This window comes from Carassius auratus, chromosome 25 (genome assembly GCF_003368295.1).
Source record: "Carassius auratus strain Wakin chromosome 25, ASM336829v1, whole genome shotgun sequence".
NCBI lineage: Eukaryota > Metazoa > Chordata > Actinopteri > Cypriniformes > Cyprinidae > Carassius > Carassius auratus.
In genome coordinates this window covers 14,041,108-14,063,769 of record NC_039267.1, presented here as the reverse complement: position 1 = coordinate 14,063,769, position 22,662 = coordinate 14,041,108, and the positions used below count along the sequence as shown (strand labels likewise).

Below are 22,662 nucleotides of genomic sequence, written 5' to 3'. Positions count from 1 at the left end.
TGACAAACAGTTCTGCATGTAGCCAGCTAATATCACACAACATAAAAATGTTATTATTGCCTTTGTATAATCTTGTGCCACACAATATCATCTCAAAAACATCATCTCAAATTGTAATTTTTTTTCTTTTTTTTCTCGCATATTTCTGTACCTCATTTTGGCAAAAAGAATGACTGTCATCACATTAATTATATTTGAAAATATATTAAAATAGAAAATATAATATTCATGGTTTTCTGTTTTAATGGGGTTTTTGTATTTATGAAGCCTAATATGGAGCATAAAAAACAGTAAAATAAATTTGACTGTGAAAATATCCACAAAATATTTTTTTTGTTAAATGAGAAAGTGTCAAGTAGACATTACAAAGAAATATTACATTGAATTCTTTGGAACAAAATTTACTGCACAAAAAATTTAGTATACAACGGCCTAACATAAACTGTTGAACATAAATGAAGATAATTTGAGAAACATCTCAGCATTTTTTGTTCATGCAATGAAAGTCATTAACCAGAACAGCTCCATTACCAGCAGTCTTCAAAATACCAAAATACCAATAGATCAAATAAATGCAAGCTTGATGAGAAGAAGAAACTTCTTTCAAAAACATTAAAAATAGTAATGTTTCCAAACTTTTGGTCTGTACTGTACTGTATATATATATATATATATATACGGGGACGCATGCGCAGTATCATCAACTCCTCGGTTCTCGAATCGGACATGTCTGACAGAAACGGTTCTCAGTTGAGTGTACTGGTGATCCGAAAACCGATGCAACTGGTTCTTGACTCGAGAACGAGAAACGCTTTGGCAGTGGGCGTGTAGTTAGTTATCTGGCTCTGCTGCACAAATTTTCCCCCGGCCTTTATTTGTCCGTGTTTACCATGTCCCCGGCCACTATAAGAGGCCCGGCGTTTATTTGACTACCGGTTTTTATTTGAGGAATTACGGTATATTTACAATCCTTTTAATTCATGTACAATTATTTCAGAATTTACATGTAAGTGTTTTGCTAGTTTTGTATTTAGTATTTCGATATACTTTTTTGAATTTTAGTATAAAAGAATAATATGTATATAGTTTTTGGCCACAGAATACAGCAACTGACCAATCATAATCAAGTATTCCAGAGGCCCTTGTAATTAATTGTTAGAATCAAGCAAAAAAGCCTGTGTGTATTTATCCATATACAGGGTTCTTGTTTCCGTTTATTCCAGTTCTGTTTGTGTTTTAAAGACTATTAAGCATTCTTAAGCTGTACGGCACATAGAGGAAGATTTACAAGCTGCCTGCTCAAGGATCAGTTTCAGGTCATTAGTGGAGTGTTGCTAAGTGCCCGGTTTCAAATTAATTGCACCTAACAATAGATTGCGCCACTCTGAATGAGCAACAGCACCGTCCCTGACCAACGCATATAACTAGACAATGAACATTTACCAAAAAAAAACTATATTTACCCACGTTGCATAAGCCTCACCCTTGAAAAGCGATGCCATTCAGGGCCATAAACAATGTCTTTCTGTGAGGTAAGTCGTTATTTATAATGCACTCTTATCAGAGGTTGTTATTTTCGACCCACAGGTGAAAACAATAGCCTGGAGATGTCCGGCGCAAGAGGTCATTTAAACGTTTAGTGTTTGTTTTTATTATGTATTTGTGCGGCGGTAAGAGTCCTCTGGCAGGATGCCATCAGCGGGCAATTGTTTTGGGTCGTGTGTTTGTGTGTGAGAGATGAAGGGAAATGGCAAAAGGCACCAGGCCATGGTCGAGTAGCACATATACTGTAGTCTAGTTTTAGACGCTGCCGCCCATTTCGCAGCTGCACTGCCTGATTGGATGGATGTTGTACTGTGTAATATGCATTTATCCATGCTTTGGGAGCTAATATCATCGGTATCAAGGTGCAACTGTATGGTTTAGTGAACCAGATTTCCATTTACTGTATGTATCATGTATGATAGTTATTAAAGAACAAATAATCTTGAAGTGACTTATGAGTTTGAGAATCTTAAAAAGAGTCAATACACATACATTCAGAATAGGAAATGTCACTAAAATATCTGTGAAATGCTGCTCTAACATATAAGCGTCAAAATAAATGTTTGGTTGAAATATGTGTGCTATCCGAGAGAATGTTCCAGTAACTGCATGCTAACTTATGTTATCTTTAAAGACCCAGAGAGATCGTTTGACAAGTAGAGTTTTTGTTCCTGTGTTGACGTATTTCCTGTTGAAACAGGAAGTTTGAGGAGGGGTATCAAAGGCCTCCATTTGTTTTTTCAATATAATATGTTTTCGTTATGTCACAACTGAGAACATGATTTGCTTCATGGTAATTGTGGAATCATGAGATATATATATATATATATATATATATATATATATATATATATAAGGGCTGGGCAAGTTAACGCATTCAACTAATTAATGCCGACAATTTATTTTATCGCGCATTAACACACATTTTTTATTATTAATATTATAATTTTGAAAGCCTGTTGCTCATAATCCTCCATCCATTAGTATGTATATCTAATCCAGTTTTTATCTGCGCTCTCAAATGCTCATGAAGAAGAGTGCTAAAGGGCGCTTGTGCGTTCGGCTGAGTGATGTAACGTTAATTTCGCCTCCTCTCGGAATGCTTTTATGACGCAAGATTAATGTAAACACAGCCCACTGTGAACACCCTTGTAATTCACTTCAAACTTTTCAAACAATTTAAGTTTTATTCAAAGAATTCCAGATGTACATAGTCATGCCCAAACAATCTGTTACTCTGCAGACACTGTGGTAAAGCATCATAGAGTTTAAATAAGGACAGTGAACTGCTTACAGGGCGATACTCTTTCAACGTGATTAATGAGCAAAGCAAATTTTGTAATCACATAAATACCGAAATGAAGTCAGCATTCAGCAGCCCATTGTGTATTTTGGTCCTAGCCACACAATACACAAATGCCGTGTGTTATTTTTCAACAGGAGAAGATGAAAAGCAAGAATAAGTTGGTCCCGCGTCTGCTGGGCATTACCAAAGAGTCAGTGATGAGGGTGGAGGAGAAGACCAAAGAGGTGGTGCAGGAGTGGCCCCTCACCACAGTCAAGAGGTGGGCAGCCTCACCTAAGAGCTTCACACTGGTACGTTACGTTATTCACTCCATTTAACACGAGCCACAGTGTGTTTGGATTCTCCCTTAGATTCTGCATTCACGTTATCTGCTCAGTAGGTTTATATAGTTCTGTATACAGTGAATGAAAGTATTTGGTCACTTAATATTGTACTTTAAATTTCAATTGTAATAAGAAATTACAGTAAATTAAAATGTAATGCATACATGTACATATTTGAAAATAGTATTTAAGACTGTTCTTAATATATGTTTCCACACATTTATATTGAGCGGTATTGACCGTAACCACCACATCATTGTAAAACAATGTTGTTTTGACTATAATCTAATAATAGTTGTTTTTTCCTTGATAAAATACCTAAGTCTGCTACTACTTGAGTGTTTTAACCTTGCTGTGTGATGCGCAGTTCTGCTGCACCATTAAGAGCCACTTTTAGCATCTCTTGTGCAGCACTTGTGCTTCAAGGACAGTTGACTTACTTCCTGTCAGACATCCACACGGCCTTTAGATGTGTGCTTCTCATATCGGTTATGTGTGTGTGTGGCCTCATGCAGGATTTCGGTGAGTACCAGGAGAGCTATTACTCTGTCCAGACCACAGAAGGGGAGCAGATCTCTCAACTCATCGCTGGATACATTGACATCATTCTTAAGAAAGCAAGTCACTGGCTCTTCAAAATGACTGAAAATGTCTTCAAGAGAATATTATTCACATTTTCAATGTTTAAACTTTCTGCCGTGATTTTAGTTTTTGGTTGAACTATCACAAAGTGATATATCCTGTAGATATTCCTCCTTCTTTGCAGTTTATTTACTTACTAAAATATTTTCCTTCCCTTGTTTTACAGAAACAGAGTAAAGATAGATTTGGTTTGGATGGTGATGAAGAATCCACCATGCTGGAAGAATCTGTATCCCCGAAAAAGTCAGTGGAAATCTCTTTTGGAAATGGAAATCTCTCTGTTTTTGGCCCATGATACCTTGTTTTCAGGGAGCAAAGCAGACACCTATGGAAGCATATGGGTAGCATTATTCAATTTGGGATGTAATATGCAAAATGGCAATGCAATATGTAAAATGGCAATGCATTTCTGTATATACATTTCCATTTTCCAATACATTTGTGCAACGTTTGGTGCAAAATGAAAATGAAAATTAAATTACATAATTTTCATTTGCCATTTACTTCACCAGTTTTAATATGTAAAATGAATATTAATTTTAACGCTTTATAAGTTGCAAAATTAAAATGAAAATGTATTACAGAAATGATTAGATATGTCTAACATGTTAAAGCAAAAACTGTGGCAAAATGATCATTTAAATGCTATTTTTCTTAATTGCATTAACACTCACAGTCAAGACACTTACGATTGCATTTTCATTCGGTGTCCCGCAATGAATGTAGCAAAATTCAATGTGCACATTGAAAATGCATTCCAAGCCGATCACGTGTCCCCGCCCTCGCGCCACGTCAATCATTGTGTGAACAAGGCGGGGCTTGCAGAAGGTCAGAGACTCAAATCTCAAGAAGAGGATTCAATCAAGTGAGACAACATGGACAAGACAGTTGGTCTGTGTATGTTTTGATCATTTCGGTTTATGGCTTCAATATTTCATTCGCACTTGTGGGCGGAGTTGAAACGCTGCTTTCATCTGATTGGTCGAATCGGATCGGTTTTCATCTGACAGCCTTCAGCTCGGTCTTGTCATTCTTTCAGGCAGAATAAGAGTCAGTGCGAGTGAAGCACTGTAATGTCTGAAACCACCGCTCACTGTTAATTAGCATAATATTTGAATCAGATGTAGCTGGGCACATAATTCGTGCTGCTGAGACCTGCAAATTATTTATAGGTTGTAGTATTGTACGAATATTGTCCCACTGATAAATACAGTGCAAATAGTTCTGTCCCTTTGGATAACAGTGAAGTGGAAATAAATATAGTTAAATTTATGAAATAAAATTAAATAGGATTTTTTTGGGGAGGTAAGTCTGGCCAGTTATACAAGCAACACGAGTCGGACGAGTCTAAAGATATAAGCTGAATTGGGTGAAACATTAAAGTTCTAGTCTGTGTCAATTACTCTCATAATAAATAATAATAATAATGTTAACTGTATTTTTCGGTATAAGTTGCATCAGTCCAAAAATACGTCATGATGAGGAAAAAAACATATATAAGTCGCACTGGACTATATGTCACATTTATTCAAGACCAAGAGAAAACATTACCGTCTACAGCCGCGAGAGGGCGCTCTGGGGTAGGCTACAGGGGCACTGAGCAGCATAGAGCTAATTTTACTATTTTTATTTAGAAATGTAACTATATTCATTTTTACAATTATTTATTAATGTCACACACGCAAACACACACACACACATACCTAGTGCCTTATGACTTAAAAGATGAGAGTGGTAAATGTTACAGACATGGAACTGTTCAGTCTATTATTGATTTTAATTTCCACTTCACTGTTATCCAAAGGGACAGAACTATTTGCACTGTATTTATCAGTGGGACAATATTCGTACAATACTACAACCTATAAATAATTTGCAGGTCTCAGCAGCACGAATTATGTGCCCAGCTACATCTGATTCAAATATTATGCTAATTAACAGTGAGCGGTGGTTTCAGACATTACAGTGCTTCACTCGCACTGACTCTTATTCTGCCTGAAAGAATGACAAGACCGAGCTGAAGGCTGTCAGATGAAAACCGATCCGATTCGTCCAATCAGATGAAAGCACCGTTTCAGCTCCGCCCACAAGTGCGAATGAAATATTGAAGCCATAAACCGAAATGATCAAAACATACACGGACCAACTGTCTTGTCCATGTTGTCTCACTTGATTGAATCCTCTTCTTGAGATTTGAGTCTCTGACCTTCTGCAAGCCCCGCCTTGTTCACACAATGATTGACGTGGCGCGAGGGCGGGGACACGTGATCGGCTCGGAATGCATTTTCAATGTGCACATTGAATTTTGCTACATTCATTGCGGGACACCGAATGAAAATGCAATCGTAAGTGTCTTGACTGTGAGTGTTAATGCAATTAAGAAAAATAGCATTTAAATGATCATTTTGCCACAGTTTTTGCTTTAACATGTTAGACATATCTAATCATTTCTGTAATACATTTTCATTTTAATTTTGCAACTTATAAAGCGTTAAAATTAATATTCATTTTACATATTAAAACTGGTGTAGTAAATGGCAAATGAAAATTATGTAATTAAATTTTCATTTTCATTTTGCACCAAACCTTGCACAAATGTATTGGAAAATTTAAATGTAAATACAGAAATGCATTGCCATTTTACATATTGCATTGTCATTTTGCATATTACATCCCAAATTGAATAATGCTACCCATATGCTTCCATAGACACCTTCTTGTCCCACTTATAAATGTGTTGTGCTGATATGTTGATATTTCTACAAACATCCACTTTTCAATTATCTGAAGTACAAAATCACAGTAACAGGGTTGACTGTTTTACAGTGTAATTTGAGTTTACAACACTTTTGCTCAAGGTTGTGACACTATAAAGAGAATGTAATAGTTATATTTAAGTATATATATATATATATAAGTATCTAGTTTTCATTAATTACTTGCTTACTATACATAATCATGGTAACAGGGTTGACTATTATACAGTTTAATTTGACTTAAGCCTTTTGCTCAAGGTCATGAAACTAGAAAGAGATCATGATACTTATATTTCTACAAATATCCCATTTTCTTGAATTGCTTACTATACAAAATCTTGGTAACATGGTTGACTGTTTTACAGTTTTTGATTTTAAAAGCCTTTTGCTCAAGGTCTTGACATTAGAAAGAGAACATGATGCTTACATTTATACAAATATCCAATTTTCCTAAATTAATTGCTTGCTATACAAGATAACAGTAACAGGGTTGACTCTTTTCATATTTGTGCGATTTAAAGGTTTCTTTTCTCTTTGGAGTGTCAAGGTCTTGGTGCATAAAGAAGATCTGTAAAGACTAAAGCCTAAAGTCTCAAATCCAAAGAGATATTCTTAAAAAGATTAAGTCAACCACTCCCTTCTAAAATGGCTCGTTCTAACACGTCCCCACATGTCTACATCATGATGTGAAAAGATTTGCATAACGCCACCCAAATCTTCACACAAAGAAAGAAAGTGTTACTTTAATTCTCGATGTCACTGTTGTAAAGACGCAGAGTGTGTACACAGCGCAATGAGGTATGCAACGTTTAAAAACACAGTATAAGTCATTATAATAAGTAATTATGTCCCCATTGGATGCTACAAATGCCTCGTTTGTAATGGGTTTTGTTGGTTTTGTCTCGTCCCGCCTCATTATCAGATTATACTACCAACACTGCATTTCCCCTACAGTAAGGGTAGGTGTACATGTTAATAAAGCCTCACACTTTATTCATATCATGCTGGAAGCAAAATCTGATAGGTAGCACTTTTCGCTAACGAATTATGCTACCATCTGTTTTAATGGGAGGTAGCAAAATCTGACAGGATTTACAAAAATGACAATGACAAATGATGACGAATGTAACAAAATAATCAAAGCATATTATCCACTGTTTTCCACAAAATGAACATGAAAATGTTAGTAAGGATCAGTTTGGTTTGGTCTATGATAAGGAATCCACCTTGCTGGATGAATCTGTTTCAGGCAACAGCCATTTCATAATACTTTTAATTGCATTGTGATTACACACCTAAAACAATTTATTTATTTTTTTGAATCACTGTGTTTCATTTGTATTCACCTCATAGTGGCACTAAGATGTCTAATGACATTGGAGGAAATGCTCGGGCAGCACGCTGCCATTTTCGATCACAAGGAGATGGAGACACATTTTTCTCCTCTTTTACCCTTGATGTGGAAGGCGCTGAGGGCAAGAGAGCGAGATTATTATTTCCACAAAAAGCGCTACCTCATCAGCAAAACGTAATTTAGGCTATCAGGTTTCTGGAAGAGAGAGATAGAGATAGTGAATGTATGAATATTTCCCTTCCTACATCGCTATTTCTCAGCCGCTCAGTAAATATATCTTGGTATTTATGTATTTGGGTCATTCTGAGTAACTGTTGTCTTTTGCAGTTTGGGTAAGTACATTTCTGTAAATTTTCAAACATTCTAACAAACAAATAAGTGTTATTAAGAAGTCAAAGTAATTATATTTATAATATAATTATGGCTTCAGAAAGGTACTATATAAAGATTGGCAGTAACAGAGATGACAGTTTTTACTTTAGAAAGAGAATGCTGATATTTCTGCAAATCTAGTTGTGAATAATCCATTATTTACTATTGAAAATAATTTTAACAGGGTTTGCTGTTCAGTCAAAATCAAATTTCAAGGTGCTTCTTAGATAATTTAATTCTGATATTTTTATGAATAGAAATTATTCAATTATCTGAAATTTTCTATACAAAGTCACAGTAACAGGGTTGACTTTTTTATATTTTAATTTGACTTTAAAAGCCTTTTTCTTGAAGTCATACCACTATAAAGAGAATAATTGATGTTTCTACATAACCAATTATCAGTAATCAGTTACATACTATACAAAATATTGCTAATGGAGTTGGCAGTTTTACGGTATAATTTGACAATACAAGCCTTCTGTACAAGGTTGTGAAACTAGAAAGTGAACAAAATACTTCTATTTCTACAAATATCAAATTCCTTAATTGCTTACTATTCAAAATCACCATAACAGGGTTAACTGTTTTACAGTTTAATGTTTTTTTTTAAAGCATCATTTATCTTTGATACTGATAAAATTAGCCAACTTTTAATTAAACAGGTTCTTACTACACACTACAAAGATGGTAACAGGGTTGATATTTATCACATTTGATAAGGTTTTCCAAACAAATGTAAAGTTCCACAGTTTTTACACTGAATTAATTTTACTTTACATGCATCTGTATAGTAATACAGTGATAAATAGCAGTATTAGATTTAACTAATAGATAACAGTAGTAATACATTTAGCTACACGTTTTTTGTACAACTTTATTTATTTGTTAATGAAAAGAAAATAACACTAATAACATGACAATTTATGAAAAATAAAACTATATATTTGTTTCTTACATATAGTAAGATCCAAAATTCTAAAACTGTTTGGAAAATCTGGTCTGAACTTTTTCTTTTTTTAGGATTAAAAGATTTTTAAAAACAAAAAGAAAAATATTTAAAGTATGGCCCCATACTTCAACTCCAGCAGTGCTTTTACACTCAGTGGCTGGGCTCTGGTTCTATCAGAATGGGATGTACAGATGGGTCACGTCCTCTCAAGCGCTGCCTGAAAAGTGGTTGTTATGGTCGACGGCATCCCACTTCTCTCAGCTGGAGAGGGGGACACATCGGGCATCAGTGCCTGAGTCTGTCCTTGTGCCAGCCTACTCATGTTACTTCTAGCACTATAATCCAAAAATTGAGGCCTCTCACAATGAGCTGTAATTAAGCAATAGTGCCTGAAGCGTCTGTTTTCCTGGTGCGGATAGGGAAGCATCGCTCAGCTGGTTTTAATGGCTGTCAGTAATTACCATAACAACAACAACAACCATCATTCACAGATATAAGGGTGAATGCAGGCTGACAGCATCTGATAATGTGCCATTACTTCTTCATAGGTCCACCATCCTCCAGCAGCAGTTTAATCGGGTGGGTCGAGTTGAGCACGGGTCGGTGGCGCTGCCTGGCATCATGCGCTCGGGGTCAATTGGGGGCCCCGACACATTCAACATGGGCACCATGCCCTCGTCTCAACAGCAGATCACCATGGGACAGATGCACAGAGGACACATGCCCCCTCTGGTGAGAATGTGCAACTGCAATGATGTTTATATCACGGTCGCATCATATGCAGAGCAGTTCTGCTTTCACGGTTCCATCTGTTGCCTAAATCTTCATTGTGATTTATTTGTGCCTAACATATTGTAAATTAGACTGTCACATTTGATAATTAGGATAATTGGTTGTTTGTTGCTTTCAGGTCTTCGATTGTGGCGACTAGGTGAATTATTAAAATTGATGGTTACGTAGCATTTATCAGGTCTTCTCTGCACTGCTATTTTAGTCTACAAATTTTAATATTTAAGACACTATTGTACTTTTTATTTTTACTGTAGTAAATTGTGTTTTAATTAATTTTTATTTAAGTTTCAGTTCGCTATTTTAGTTTATCTAGTTAAACGAAGTGAAAATTAGATTTTTTTTTTTTTTTTTTTAAGTAAATAACTTTGTTAACCGATAACATAAGAAGCACTGTTTCCGGGTCCAAGCCTCAACTCACTTCACTTGAGAATACAGTATACTTTTCAAAAACAATAACATCATTTTTTGTATTCAAAAGTTAGCATTTTCAGGTCCCCAAAACATTTTTGTTGTGTAAATTAAATGGATACTCCACCATTAAATGAACATTTTGTTATTAATCACCATGTCGTTCCAAACCCGTAAAAGCTTTGTTCGTCTTCCGAACACTATTGAAGATATTTTGGATGAAAACTGGGAGGCTTGTGACAGTCCCATTGACTGCCAAGTAAATTACACTGTCAATGTCCAGAAAAGCATGAAAAACACTGTCAGAATAGTCCATCTGCCATCAGTGGTTCAACTGTAATGTTATGAAGCGACGAGTATAATTTTTGTATGCAAAGAAAACTAAAATAACAACTTTATTCTACAATTCGTAATCCTCAGGGTTTCTCCGCATCATTCATTTTAGAGAATATCCGCTAAAAACAAGCAGCGTACGCTGTATCAGCCGTGCCACAAGGAAACATTTTCGACATGTATTTATGGTTTTATTTGAACAAGAACAGCGTGTCCTTGTGGTACGGCTGACACAAAAGTTTGTATGTTGCGTTCAGCAGATATTCTCCAAAATGCCACTAAGGTGATGCGGAGAGACACAGTGGAGACAAATTGTTCAATAAAGTCATTATTTTTTAAGTCGTTGTGTTCCGAAGATGAATTAATCTTTTATAGGTTTGTAATGACATGGGGGTAAGTGATTAATGACAACATTTTCATTTTGGGGTGAAGTAACCCTTTAATGGTCAAAGGTTTGCCCATGCTTATCTTCATTTACTAATTTATCTTCAAATGTTTGTGGCATTAAACCACTAGGTGTGTACAGCATGTTAACGTGCACATTGACAGTACCATTTTTAGTGAATTTTTTTTTATTTTTGTGCAGTCACTTCAAGTTTTTTGGGGGATTTGCGCCGTTTTGACAGACAGAAAGCTCCTTGGTTTGAAAGTGACTGCTGTGTGAGCAATACATAACTACACCATTGACTGTTAACTTTTCTCCCTTAAAAATGTATTCATACACTGCAATGTGCTAAATAGATGCATATCTACCTTGTGTTTGCGTACATCCGTAGAATTTATTAAAAGCCTATTTTTTTTTTGCTTAAAATGACTCCTGTGCCGTCAGAGTCTGGCCCAGCAAGCACTGATGGGAACTATCAACACCAGTATGCAGGCTGTCCAGCAGGCACAATCTGACCTGGGAGAGGTAGACGATCTTCCACCACTAGGACAAGATATGGTAAGAAATTATACTAAGAAAAATACACTTTTTTTAATGCAAAGTGTGCAACTAGTGCAAAAATAATGATGTTGCATTGCTGTGAACCTTATTTCTTAGAAAAAAGACATGATTATGCTAATATTCACTGTCCTTTCACTTCTCCAAAAAGGCATCCAGAGTGTGGGTTCAAAACAAGGTGGATGAATCCAAACACGAGATTCACTCCCAAGTGGACGCCATCACGGCTGGAACCGCGTCAGTGGTCAACCTCACTGCCGGTATGTAACCGAATAAGAAATTACCCATAAACCTTCTGGACCTTTATTGACATTCAAAACAATACATGGTGTCATTTTCTTTTCAGTACTTTTTACTTTTATGTAATACAGTTTAATAAAATTGTATTGAAGTAAATAAAATAAAAATTCCATTTGTGCATCTTTTCAAATTGAGCTACAAATATGACAAATTCTGCAAAAACTGCCGTTATTATTTTAGTGTGTATTATGGAAGAATCACATTTTTAAATTATCCCTAGCAAGGCAAACAATGTGGTGGAAATGAAATTTATGTTGGAAATGATCATAACTTTCCTAAAAATGACTGCTGTGATGAGTATACACTGTTGGACATTATTTCAGGCCATAAATGAATACACATAATTTGTCCAATACCACTAGTGGATGAAAAGATGATGATTTAGAAGAAATTGACACATGCATTACCTACTTTTCTTGGTTTATACCAGCAACTGATGAAGGAAAAATGTTTCCTCTCACTGCTGAATAATAAGTCACTCTCCAATTGCACTAATAAATATTTCCATTAATGAATGTGAAGTTTGTTGTCCTGAAGCTGAACTGTTTGGCAGGATTTGTGTATTTCTTCCTACGTTCTGGAGAGCCTCCATGCAGACCAGACCAGGTTTTTTGCTGGATTTAATCTCCTCATGCCATCTGTTTGATAGTGCAGAGATTTGCCTGTTAACCAGCAGCCCGGCTCAAACTTTACTGCTTTTTTGCAGCCTGTGCTTTACATCTGTTCTCATGCCCTGAGGATCTTGTTAGGATATGATGTGAAGTGTGGATGTGTGCACTAGAGATGGAATGCATGTGTGTTTGGCTTCATATGGATCTCATTTTGAGTGAGATCACTAATAATGATCACATTATTAGCACGTTGCAGATCTGAGTGGTGCTTGTTAAAGCCATGAAAGAAAAATTGGCTCGACTTGCTATTGGGAACAATTCATCAGTTTATCGAATCATTGTTTATTTTTCCTACTTATCAAATTTGGTCTTAAAATACTGAAGTCAGTAATATAAATATATGATTTATTACATTTTTAAAACTATCATTTCGAAGCTGTAGTTTTGTAGTGTTAATTTCATATTATTTACATACTATTATAGTTGTAATTATTATTTGAATTAATTTCATTTTTATATTCTTATTTTTAATTTTAATTTTTTTTTCTTTTCTATATGCAGTAGCTTTAATTTGTAGTTCTTAGTTTAAATAATTTTAGTATTTTAACGTATTTATTTCAGAGATATCGTTATTCATTTTTGTAATAGATTGTCTTCTAATTAAAAAATAATAATAATTAGTTTCATTTCAATTACTTATAATGATTTTTAGTAGTTTTGGTTTCATTTAACAATTACAGCCCCTGTCGAGTTACGCAGAACTTGTGAAATTATGATTCAGTTGAATTAAGTTAATTTTATATTCTCAGTTTTTATTGTAATTGTTAAATTAAAATGTAAAGTTTAGTAATTTTATGTGATATTTTTCAATATATATATATATTTTTTACTTTTGTTTTTAGTTTAAGCAATTTCAATACTTAAATTTGTTTATTTCAGTTATTTCTAATTTTTATTTTAGATAATTTTTGTTCTTCTAATAGTAACATTTTATCTTGTTTCAGTTTAATTTAAATTGCTGAAAATAATTTTTTATAGTTTTTCAGTTAACAGTGACAGTACTTGTCAAGTTATGCAGAAATTGTGAAATTCTGATTTAATTATGGTTTAATTGTATGTATTTGAGACACAAAATAATAGATATCTTTAATTTTATTAATACATTACTTTTTAATAATATTTTTAATTATCCTTAACAAGACAAATGAGCCTTTTTAATTCAGAAATATCAAAGAAAAATTCATTTCTGCCACCACCATTTCCAGAATATGTGAATAATTACTGACAGTGTGTTTCTGGTTTTGAGTGAACTCGAATCTCTCACTCTTTGTCCATGTCTCTTTCCAATCCTTCCAGGTGACCCTACGGACACGGATTACACCGCCGTGGGCTGCGCAATCACCACCATCTCCTCCAACCTGACCGAGATGTCCAAAGGGGTGAAGCTCCTTGCGGCTCTGATGGAGGACGAGGTGGGCAGCGGGCAGAATCTAATGGGGGCGGCCCGGACCCTCACAGGGGCTGTTTCTGACCTGCTCAGAGCCGTGGAACCAGCTTCTGGAGAGGTGATGAATGCAAGCATGCAAACCCTCGACCCCTTCACATCTAATCCACCAATAACGCACTACTGTTTACAGGCGGATTTGATAATGAACTCGTTAAGCTGTGTTTTTCCATCCTGGTTTTCGGAGCGCAGTCACAATCTGTTTACTTGTTTGGCTTGTGCTCGACAGGGTAATTGTAGTGGGGTGCAGAGCGGATAGACAGGATGTGATTAGCTGTGCGTTTGAGTTTTGAGACATTGCGGTGGCATTACGAGGGTCATTTCTTATGTGCCAATATCACCCCACAGCCCAGACAGACGGTGTTGACGGCGGCGGGCAGCATCGGCCAGGCCAGCGGAGATCTTTTGAAACAAATGGGAGAAGGAGAAACTGACGAGAGGTTCCAGGTGCGTCTTTCTTTCTGGAATAAATGCACAAAGATAATAAATAAATAATTTTTGGTCATACTTTATTTTAGGGTCCAATTCTCACTATTAACTAACCATTAACTATGACTTTTGCCTCAATTAACTCCTTATTTTCTGCTTATTAATAGTTTATAAGGTAGTTGTTAAGTTTAGGGTATTGGGTAGGATTATAGATGTCATGCATTATATGTTCTTTATAAGCACTAATAAACAGCCAATATGTTAATAATATACATGTTAATAAGCAACTACTTATTAGTGTGAATTGGACCCTATACTAAAGTATTACCTAAAATGTCTTTAAGGAGTTTGGTTATTTTAGAATGTGTGTAACTGACATCTAAAGATATTTATCAGATGTTTGTACACAGCAGATGTTTTCCAGGTATCTGGAAATATATATCTGGATAAAATGGGTAAAAAATGAATGGGATTTTTCTGCAAAAAATGGGATCTGCAACTTCTGTTGTGCTCTCTTGTTTGCCTGCATTCACTGATTGGTTCATGTCAAATCCCTCAGCCAATCACATGCTTCTCATCTCATTATTTCTTGGCAAAGCAGTTTTCTCTTGTTGTAAACACTTTAGCGCCCATTTTCTACACGTAAAATTTGATTTAGTGTGGTTCAGCTGATGCTGTCACAGTCAGTTAGCCTCTGAAAGCCTTTTATTGCCCTCTGTTTTATTCTGTTAAACTCTATCCTTGTTGTTTGATTCATTAGTCTTGGCCAGGTTGCCTCACAGTGTGTTGCTCTGATGACGAATATGTTTCAGGACATTATGATGAACCTGGCTAAAGCCGTAGCTAATGCTGCTGCCATGCTGGTGCTGAAAGCCAAGAACGTGGCACAGGTGGCTGAGGACACGGCGCTGCAGAACCGAGTCATTACCGCCGCCACGCAGTGCGCGCTCTCCACCTCACAGCTGGTGGCCTGTACAAAGGTACTTATCAGAGTTTATTGGGGAGTGAATGCTGCTGGTAATTTGTAAATATTACTGATGACCTTTAAACTAGAACACACTTAATACACTAGAACCACTGATCTATAACATAGAACTGGATTGCTCATGACGTCATGAAAGTGAATCTCTAGTGTGCGAAAACATTCTATTGAATTAATAGGAATTTGTATGATTTTAATGAGAAAACATCACCTAACAAGTCAGCGTTTATAAATATGAAGTATCTCTGCACATTATTACAATGCAAACACCCTAGGCATGTAAACGGTAAATTTTTAAATGTCGGGAATTTCCCCTATTAAAAAAAATATTAAAAAGCTACGTTCATTACAGTAGTGAGCATCATGAACACGATAAACATCAGACGGACACAACCTCAACATATAAAACAAACGACAAAGTGTTCGTTCTGAAATCTGAATTTATTCAGAGAAATAACTGACTATATACAGTATGGATTTAAAGACATAAAGCTTTATTTCCCAGATAGTAAGTTAAGCTTTTAATTTCATTATAGAGCAATATTAACAACATAATTGTATTATTCATTGTAATGTATTAAAATCCATTTCTGATACTAAAACGTTCATGTTTAATCATTCCTGAATAATTATGTCCATAAAGAAATAAGGTATATTTTGTGTTGGATCGTTGTCTAACTCATCAGTGCGCAGCAGACACACCCACCTAAACGATTTAAATATATCGCTTATCCTGCCCCAAAACACCCTAAACACTGCAGATAACATCTGAAGTAAACATTAATTTATTACACGTAACGTAACATAAAATCGAGTCCCGTTTGACTGATTTGCTTCAAATAGAGTTATTTTAGAAAAGCGGCTTGAATGTAACTCAATGGTGCTCTCTGCTGGTAGGGATTATTAAGATGGCGGATCGAACACTACCGGTGGCTTCACTGTCTGTTGGCAGTTTAGAACGCAATGAGCGATCCAGTCATATATATATATATATATATATATATATATATATATATATATATATATATATATAGAGAGAGAGAGAGAGAGAGAGAGAGAGAGAGAGAGAGAGAGAGAGAGAGATCAGTGACTAAAACACATCTGTCTGGAGAGAAAATGATCTATTTGTTGATGTTAGTTGGCTAGTGTTTGGGGTCTGTACTTTTTTTTAATGTTTTTCAAAAACGTCTTGTGTTGAATTTATTTGATTACAAATGACCGTAAAAGCTGAAATCTTGTGAAATATTTATGCAACTTAAAATAAATATGTTTTCTGTTTTAATATATTTAAAAATATTATTTATTCCAGTGATCAAAGCTGAATTTTCAGCATTATTACCCCTTTCTTCAGTATAACATGATGCAGCTTTGTTTTTTTAATGTGATGCAACTGATGCAATTCTTTTTGAGACTATATATATATATATATATATATATATATATATATATATATATATATATATATATATATATATATATATATATATAATGAATATAAAGTTCAAAAGGCAGCATTTATATGAAATAAGAAAATGCCACATTTTAAATAGCTTTAATGTTAAATGGCTTTAATTTTGGTCAATTAAATGCATCTTTACTGAAGAAAAGTAATCATTTCTTTAATAAAAAAAATCTTACTCATCCCGAACCTGAATGGTAGTGTATGGTATGACATAATTTGATCATAATATATAAATATATATACAATTTTTTGCTTAAAGTAATAAAATGAGCAAAATATTCACTCAAAGTGCACATAAAAAAAACTTAATGAAAGGAAAATTAAATTCAAAATATAATAGTTACAAAGAAACACTACAAACATTAAGATGCATAAAATATATTTGTGTTTATTGGATCCAATCTGAAAAATGCTAAAGATATAATCTTTACTGACGCGGTTAGCACTCACACTCACTGATCTATATATAACTGAACTGTGCTCTTGCCCACCTCTTCCAACCGAGTCAGGGACTCCTAAATGGAGCGATCACACTATACACACACACACACATATTTATATATAATCATCGGAAATGTCCTATTTCCAACTTATAAAGGCATGATTATGAGCTTGCTGCAGTGATACACCAGTTGGTCACTATTTCATTTTCCTTTAATTTTTAATAATGTGTCATGTTGTTTTCTGTCACTTATTTCAGTTTGGAGTTCATATTTTCATTTTCAGCTCTAAAAACACACACTTCCTTACACTTGATGCCCAAAATAATCTGTCGCTATTCTGAACACAATGTCTTCTGTCTGTTTCGGTGAATGTGCGATTGTTGTAGGTGGTGAGCCCCACCATCTCCTCCCCGGTGTGTCAGGAGCAGCTGGTGGAGGCGGGCCGTCTGGTGGAGCGATCGGTGGAGGGCTGTGTGAAGGCGTGTCACGCCGCCTCAGAGGAGGGCGAGCTGCTCCGACAGGTGAACATGGCGGCTGGAGCGGTCAGCCAGGCCCTCAGCGACCTGCTGCAGCACGTGCGCCACTACGCTAGCTGCGGCGAGCCAATCGGACGCTACGACCAGGCCACCGACACCATCATGACCGTGACGGAGAGCATTTTCACCTCAATGGGGGACGCTGGTGAGTCTGTCCAGAACCAATAGCTTCCTAAAATTTGCCAGAATAATCACAATGGGTTTGCTAAGGTGTTTTGTGGGGTTAAAAGTGCTCATCTTCAAGTGTGACTGATCCCTAGATGCGACCTAATGTAATTTCAGAGTTTTCTTTGCCTGCGTTCTCCACCAAAAAACATTTGGTTGAACAATAAGTAATAGCACACCTCTTTTCAACAAGCTGCCGAATTTGAGCTATCATGCACATTGCTGGAGGAATTATGCGCCAATGTTTATTACTTGGGGTTAAGGGATTGTTCAAATCCCCTAACCACACAAATGAGCAATAAAACAAGTGATTTTTGCCTTGAAAAGCGCCACTAAATGCAATAGATGGGCCTCTACCACAGGAAGTAAAACAATTCCAGGCTACAGAGAATTAATTTAATAAATGGAAATCAAAGTCAAATTAGCATACAGTAATACGCAAGAGAGCTTTAATATCTTTCAGGCACATCGTCCAAACAAAGCATATCTGTGCTGTGACATGATAGGATTAGCTTTTCCATATTCAGAATTGCACAATTTTTATGGTGTTCCTGGCCTCATTTTGAAGCTCTCAGTTGTGCGCTAGCATCTCACCCGCTCACAGCCCTAATTCAGGTGAAGCGTAAGCAACATTTATTCTCCAATAGCATGAGCAGACAAATATTTAGCTTGCTAGCTTTGCTCAACCTTTGTATCTTGTACCTGTTGTTTTTCTGGGAGAATTTGACCCCAGTTTATTTTGACTCCGTGATGTCCTTAAAAGTGATTTTGTCTGTGGTCTGAGCTATGTTTTTGGGCTGTTTTCAAAACTGAATATGTTTGTTATGCTATGGCCGTACGTCTAAAGAATCCTCAAAAGATTCTGTGCCCGAGAGGTTTTCTAAAACATGTCATATAAAACCACTACAGAGCATCTAATCTGCTCTCAATCACGCACGCCCTGTCTTTGAACTTTTTAAAGGAAAACACATGGCAAAAGCTGCCGGTGGGGTTGACTGCAACTGTTCAAGTTAAACATGGAACACGATAAACAACCTGAGCCAACAAATCATCATCATCAAAGATTTGTTTACCTAGAAAGTTCACAATAAATCAATATTTGACTCTGTTTGCTTTAATAAATGTTATGGTTTGTATTGTGCATGATTCATCAGTAGTAATTTGCTGATATTTTCTTTTTTTGCTGACATCACTCAAGCCATGTGACCTTAACATTACTTAATATTTGCAATTGGATATATTTAGCATTTTGAATAACTTAATAATTTATATTACAATAAATAATAAATCTATTTTTTATAATTTAAATAAAAAAAATATTATTCCTTTTTTATTGATTGTTTTACAGATTAATCACTCAAAATGCACTCAAAAATAAATTCATTAAAATAATTTCAGAAAATATAATATCATGTTTTAGATCCAATTTGAACATTAAGAGGGATTAAATCCTTCGTATTTTTCAGACAGGATATGGATAGATGGATGGATGAAATTATAGAATTATATCTAAATATATTTTTTTAATTCTAACATGAAAAGTATGATCTCTTTATATTATTGCAAATACAATAAACAATTTTATTGATGATGATGCTTGATATTATTATTACTATTGTTGTTAAGGCCAATTTATTTATTTAAAAAATAGTTGACTTTTTTTTTAAGTTTAGCTAAACATTTGTCATTTAAACATTTACATTTACATTAATTCATTTAGCAGACGCTTTTATCCAAAGCGACTTACAGATGAAGACAGTGGAAGCAATTAAAAACAACAAAAAGAGCAATGATATATAAGTGCTATAACAAGTCTCAGTTAGGTTAACACAGTACACGTAGCATGGGATTTTAACTAATATAATAAATAAAAAGAAAACAGATAGAATAAAAAAAAATAATAAAATAATAATTTTTAAACAAAATAATTATCCAAACATATTAAGTAATCTATTCATAAATGTTTTTTTTAACCCACCAAATACCATTTTTTGGTAAACCACAAATCAAAGAAGTTCAGAAATGTGAATTTCAGCAACCAATAGCCAAACAGCTTTTTAAGCATTTTTTTAGGCTACTGTTTGCAGTTAATTAACCGATTTAATGCAAATAATGGCAAATGCGCTGCATTTATAAAAGAAGTGTTTCTGTTTAAATACATTGAGATGTTCTCAAAGATGAACCTGACCTCTAGTCTCCACATCCCAGTCAAAAAGCATCCTCAAACATGGAGTTATTTCAGAAGTGAGGTTGTCGCCTACATTCAGCTGCGAACTTGTATTCAGCTCTGACTTCATTCTGTTACGAAAAGCCTACTTTTCATTTTGAAGTGAATCAAATCAAGCCCAGCCTTTTTTCTCTCTCTCATTTAACTCTGAAATGGAGAAAATAAAATGGCTGAATGCTGCTTGATTTAACAAGCTTACTATTTTCACACTGAATCCGTCCTATGTTTCGAGAGGTGAAACACCCCTTAAGCACACCTCTCTCCCTTGATAATCTTGTCAAAGCTTGTATTTCTGGATCTATGTAGGTGTTCGGGAAATACAGAGTCCATTTATGGAAAACGAGTAGGCACGCTTTTGAAAGGGCCCTTGATCAATGATGTACTTCAGGTCATACGGGTGCACAACCATTTGAGCGCTTTGGTTCCTGAAGCGATATGCAGAGAGAATGCAGAAAGATTGATTTTCAAAGAGAGCAGCTTCAGCGGAGCCAGATTCACACACATCAAAGAAACGTGAAATGGCTGTTGGTTTTTTTTCTCCTCCAGTCTGGAGTCAAGGACAGTGAGTGAATATGCTGTGGATGGAGCCAAGAATATGCCAGTAGATGTTTCTGAAGAAATATAAAATCTGGCCACACAGCATGCTGATATTGTGGCATTTAAATGGCATTTATTTTCACATTTACAGGTGAAATGGTACGACAGGCGCGGGTTCTGGCCCAGGCCACCTCGGACCTGGTGAATGCGATGCGCTCCGATGCCGAGGCTGAAATCGATGTAGACAATTCCAAGAAACTGCTCGCGGCTGCCAAGCTGTTGGCCGATGCCACTGCCAGAATGGTGGAAGCTGCGAAGGTATGAAAACTAGAGCAAGATACAAACTCTGCATTTATAGTATAAAAAACACCATGATTATTATTTGTTTTGACAGGTACCATGACAATTTCCACCAAATAATATATATATATATATATATATATATATATATATATATATATATATATATATACATTTTTTTTTTTTTTTTTTTCTTTTGTGTGTGTGTGTGTACAGAAAATGTGGATAAATAAGTTAAATAATAACAATGTATATTTATGTATATAAATATAAATTCAATTTCTTGCTTTTTTTAACCGTCTCTGAAGTTTAGCGCCCCTAGTGCTACTGATGTGGCGGCCAGTAACCTATTGCTTGATGAATACCTATGGCTTCGACAATATTTATGATATTGATCATTTTTCACACCTAATAGTATATATGAATTACTCATTACTTTTATTTGAAATTAGTTGTATAACTCCAGGGCCAGTTCTACGAAGTGGGAGAGGGAACAAACGTAAAGCAAGAGCACCTCAGTGCTAAGAGGACCAGTTACTGCTTACACACTGCAAGGTTACGAGAGTGACATCCGCAGTGTCGACATTTATATGCGGATGTCACTATCATTGCAATAACCATAACAATGGGCAGGGCTAAAATATGACCAAATAGATATATATTAAAGGCTAGAGCACCCTCACTGATTTCAGAAGCACCTTCAGTGAACTGATTCTAGAACCAAGCCTGTCTGTATCTGAAGTAGCAGGAGAAATTATTATTTAATATGTATATACATAAAAAATATTCAGAAATATTATATTTGGTATATATTTCCCCCTATATATTAAAGTCTCATGTAACGCTGTATTGTGGACTAAGTACTTTGAGCAACCATAAATGGTCTTCTCCAATAGATAGCACACAAAATTATCACAAAATTATGCTTCAATATATAATGAAATGACGCTAAAGCTCCCAGGATTAAAATCATATTTGCATTAGGTCTCTGCATTGTTCCAGAGATGGCTTTAGTTCTCAGCTGCATGCAGGAGAAGCATTCCTTCTAATTTGGCCAAAGAAAACTATTAAATTGACTTGTTTCTATATTAATTTTTGCATTTTTCAGATGTTTATTAAATGATCTTACTTTTTCAGGCAGCATTCTGTATACGGTCCAAATTTCAACTTTGGTTTTCAGCATAGTAGTTTCATTTTGTTTGTTTATGTGTTTTCTTTTTTGTATGTCTTGGGGTTTTGTTTTGTTTGTTGTTTTGGGTTTTTTGTTTTGTATTGTTTTTTTTTGTTGTTGTTGTTGTTTTTTTTGTTTGGGTTTTTCAGTTTTGTTTTAAAGTTTTTGTTTTATGTTCTGTTTTATTTGGGGGGTTTTTGTTTTGGGTTCATGTATGTATGTGCAGCATGGTAATACCATGTTTTCTGAACATTTATCATGGCTGCTCC

General features: G+C 35.3%; 1 protein-coding gene across 3 annotated transcripts in view; it reads left to right on the top strand.

Annotated features, from left to right (window-relative positions):
* The window catches only part of tln2b (talin 2b), a 161,475-nt gene that overhangs the window by 90,131 nt on the left and 48,682 nt on the right, over positions 1-22,662 (top strand). For all 3 annotated transcript variants that reach the window (XM_026202816.1, XM_026202817.1, XM_026202818.1), the window contains 11 exons: positions 2,986-3,141; positions 3,690-3,791; positions 3,983-4,059; positions 9,799-9,982; positions 11,613-11,726; positions 11,878-11,986; positions 13,994-14,202; positions 14,490-14,588; positions 15,383-15,550; positions 17,844-18,138; positions 21,074-21,240. In XM_026202816.1, the coding sequence (XP_026058601.1) occupies positions 2,986-3,141; positions 3,690-3,791; positions 3,983-4,059; positions 9,799-9,982; positions 11,613-11,726; positions 11,878-11,986; positions 13,994-14,202; positions 14,490-14,588; positions 15,383-15,550; positions 17,844-18,138; positions 21,074-21,240 (1,680 nt within the window). The remainder of the gene's footprint in view (positions 1-2,985; positions 3,142-3,689; positions 3,792-3,982; positions 4,060-9,798; positions 9,983-11,612; positions 11,727-11,877; positions 11,987-13,993; positions 14,203-14,489; positions 14,589-15,382; positions 15,551-17,843; positions 18,139-21,073; positions 21,241-22,662) is intronic.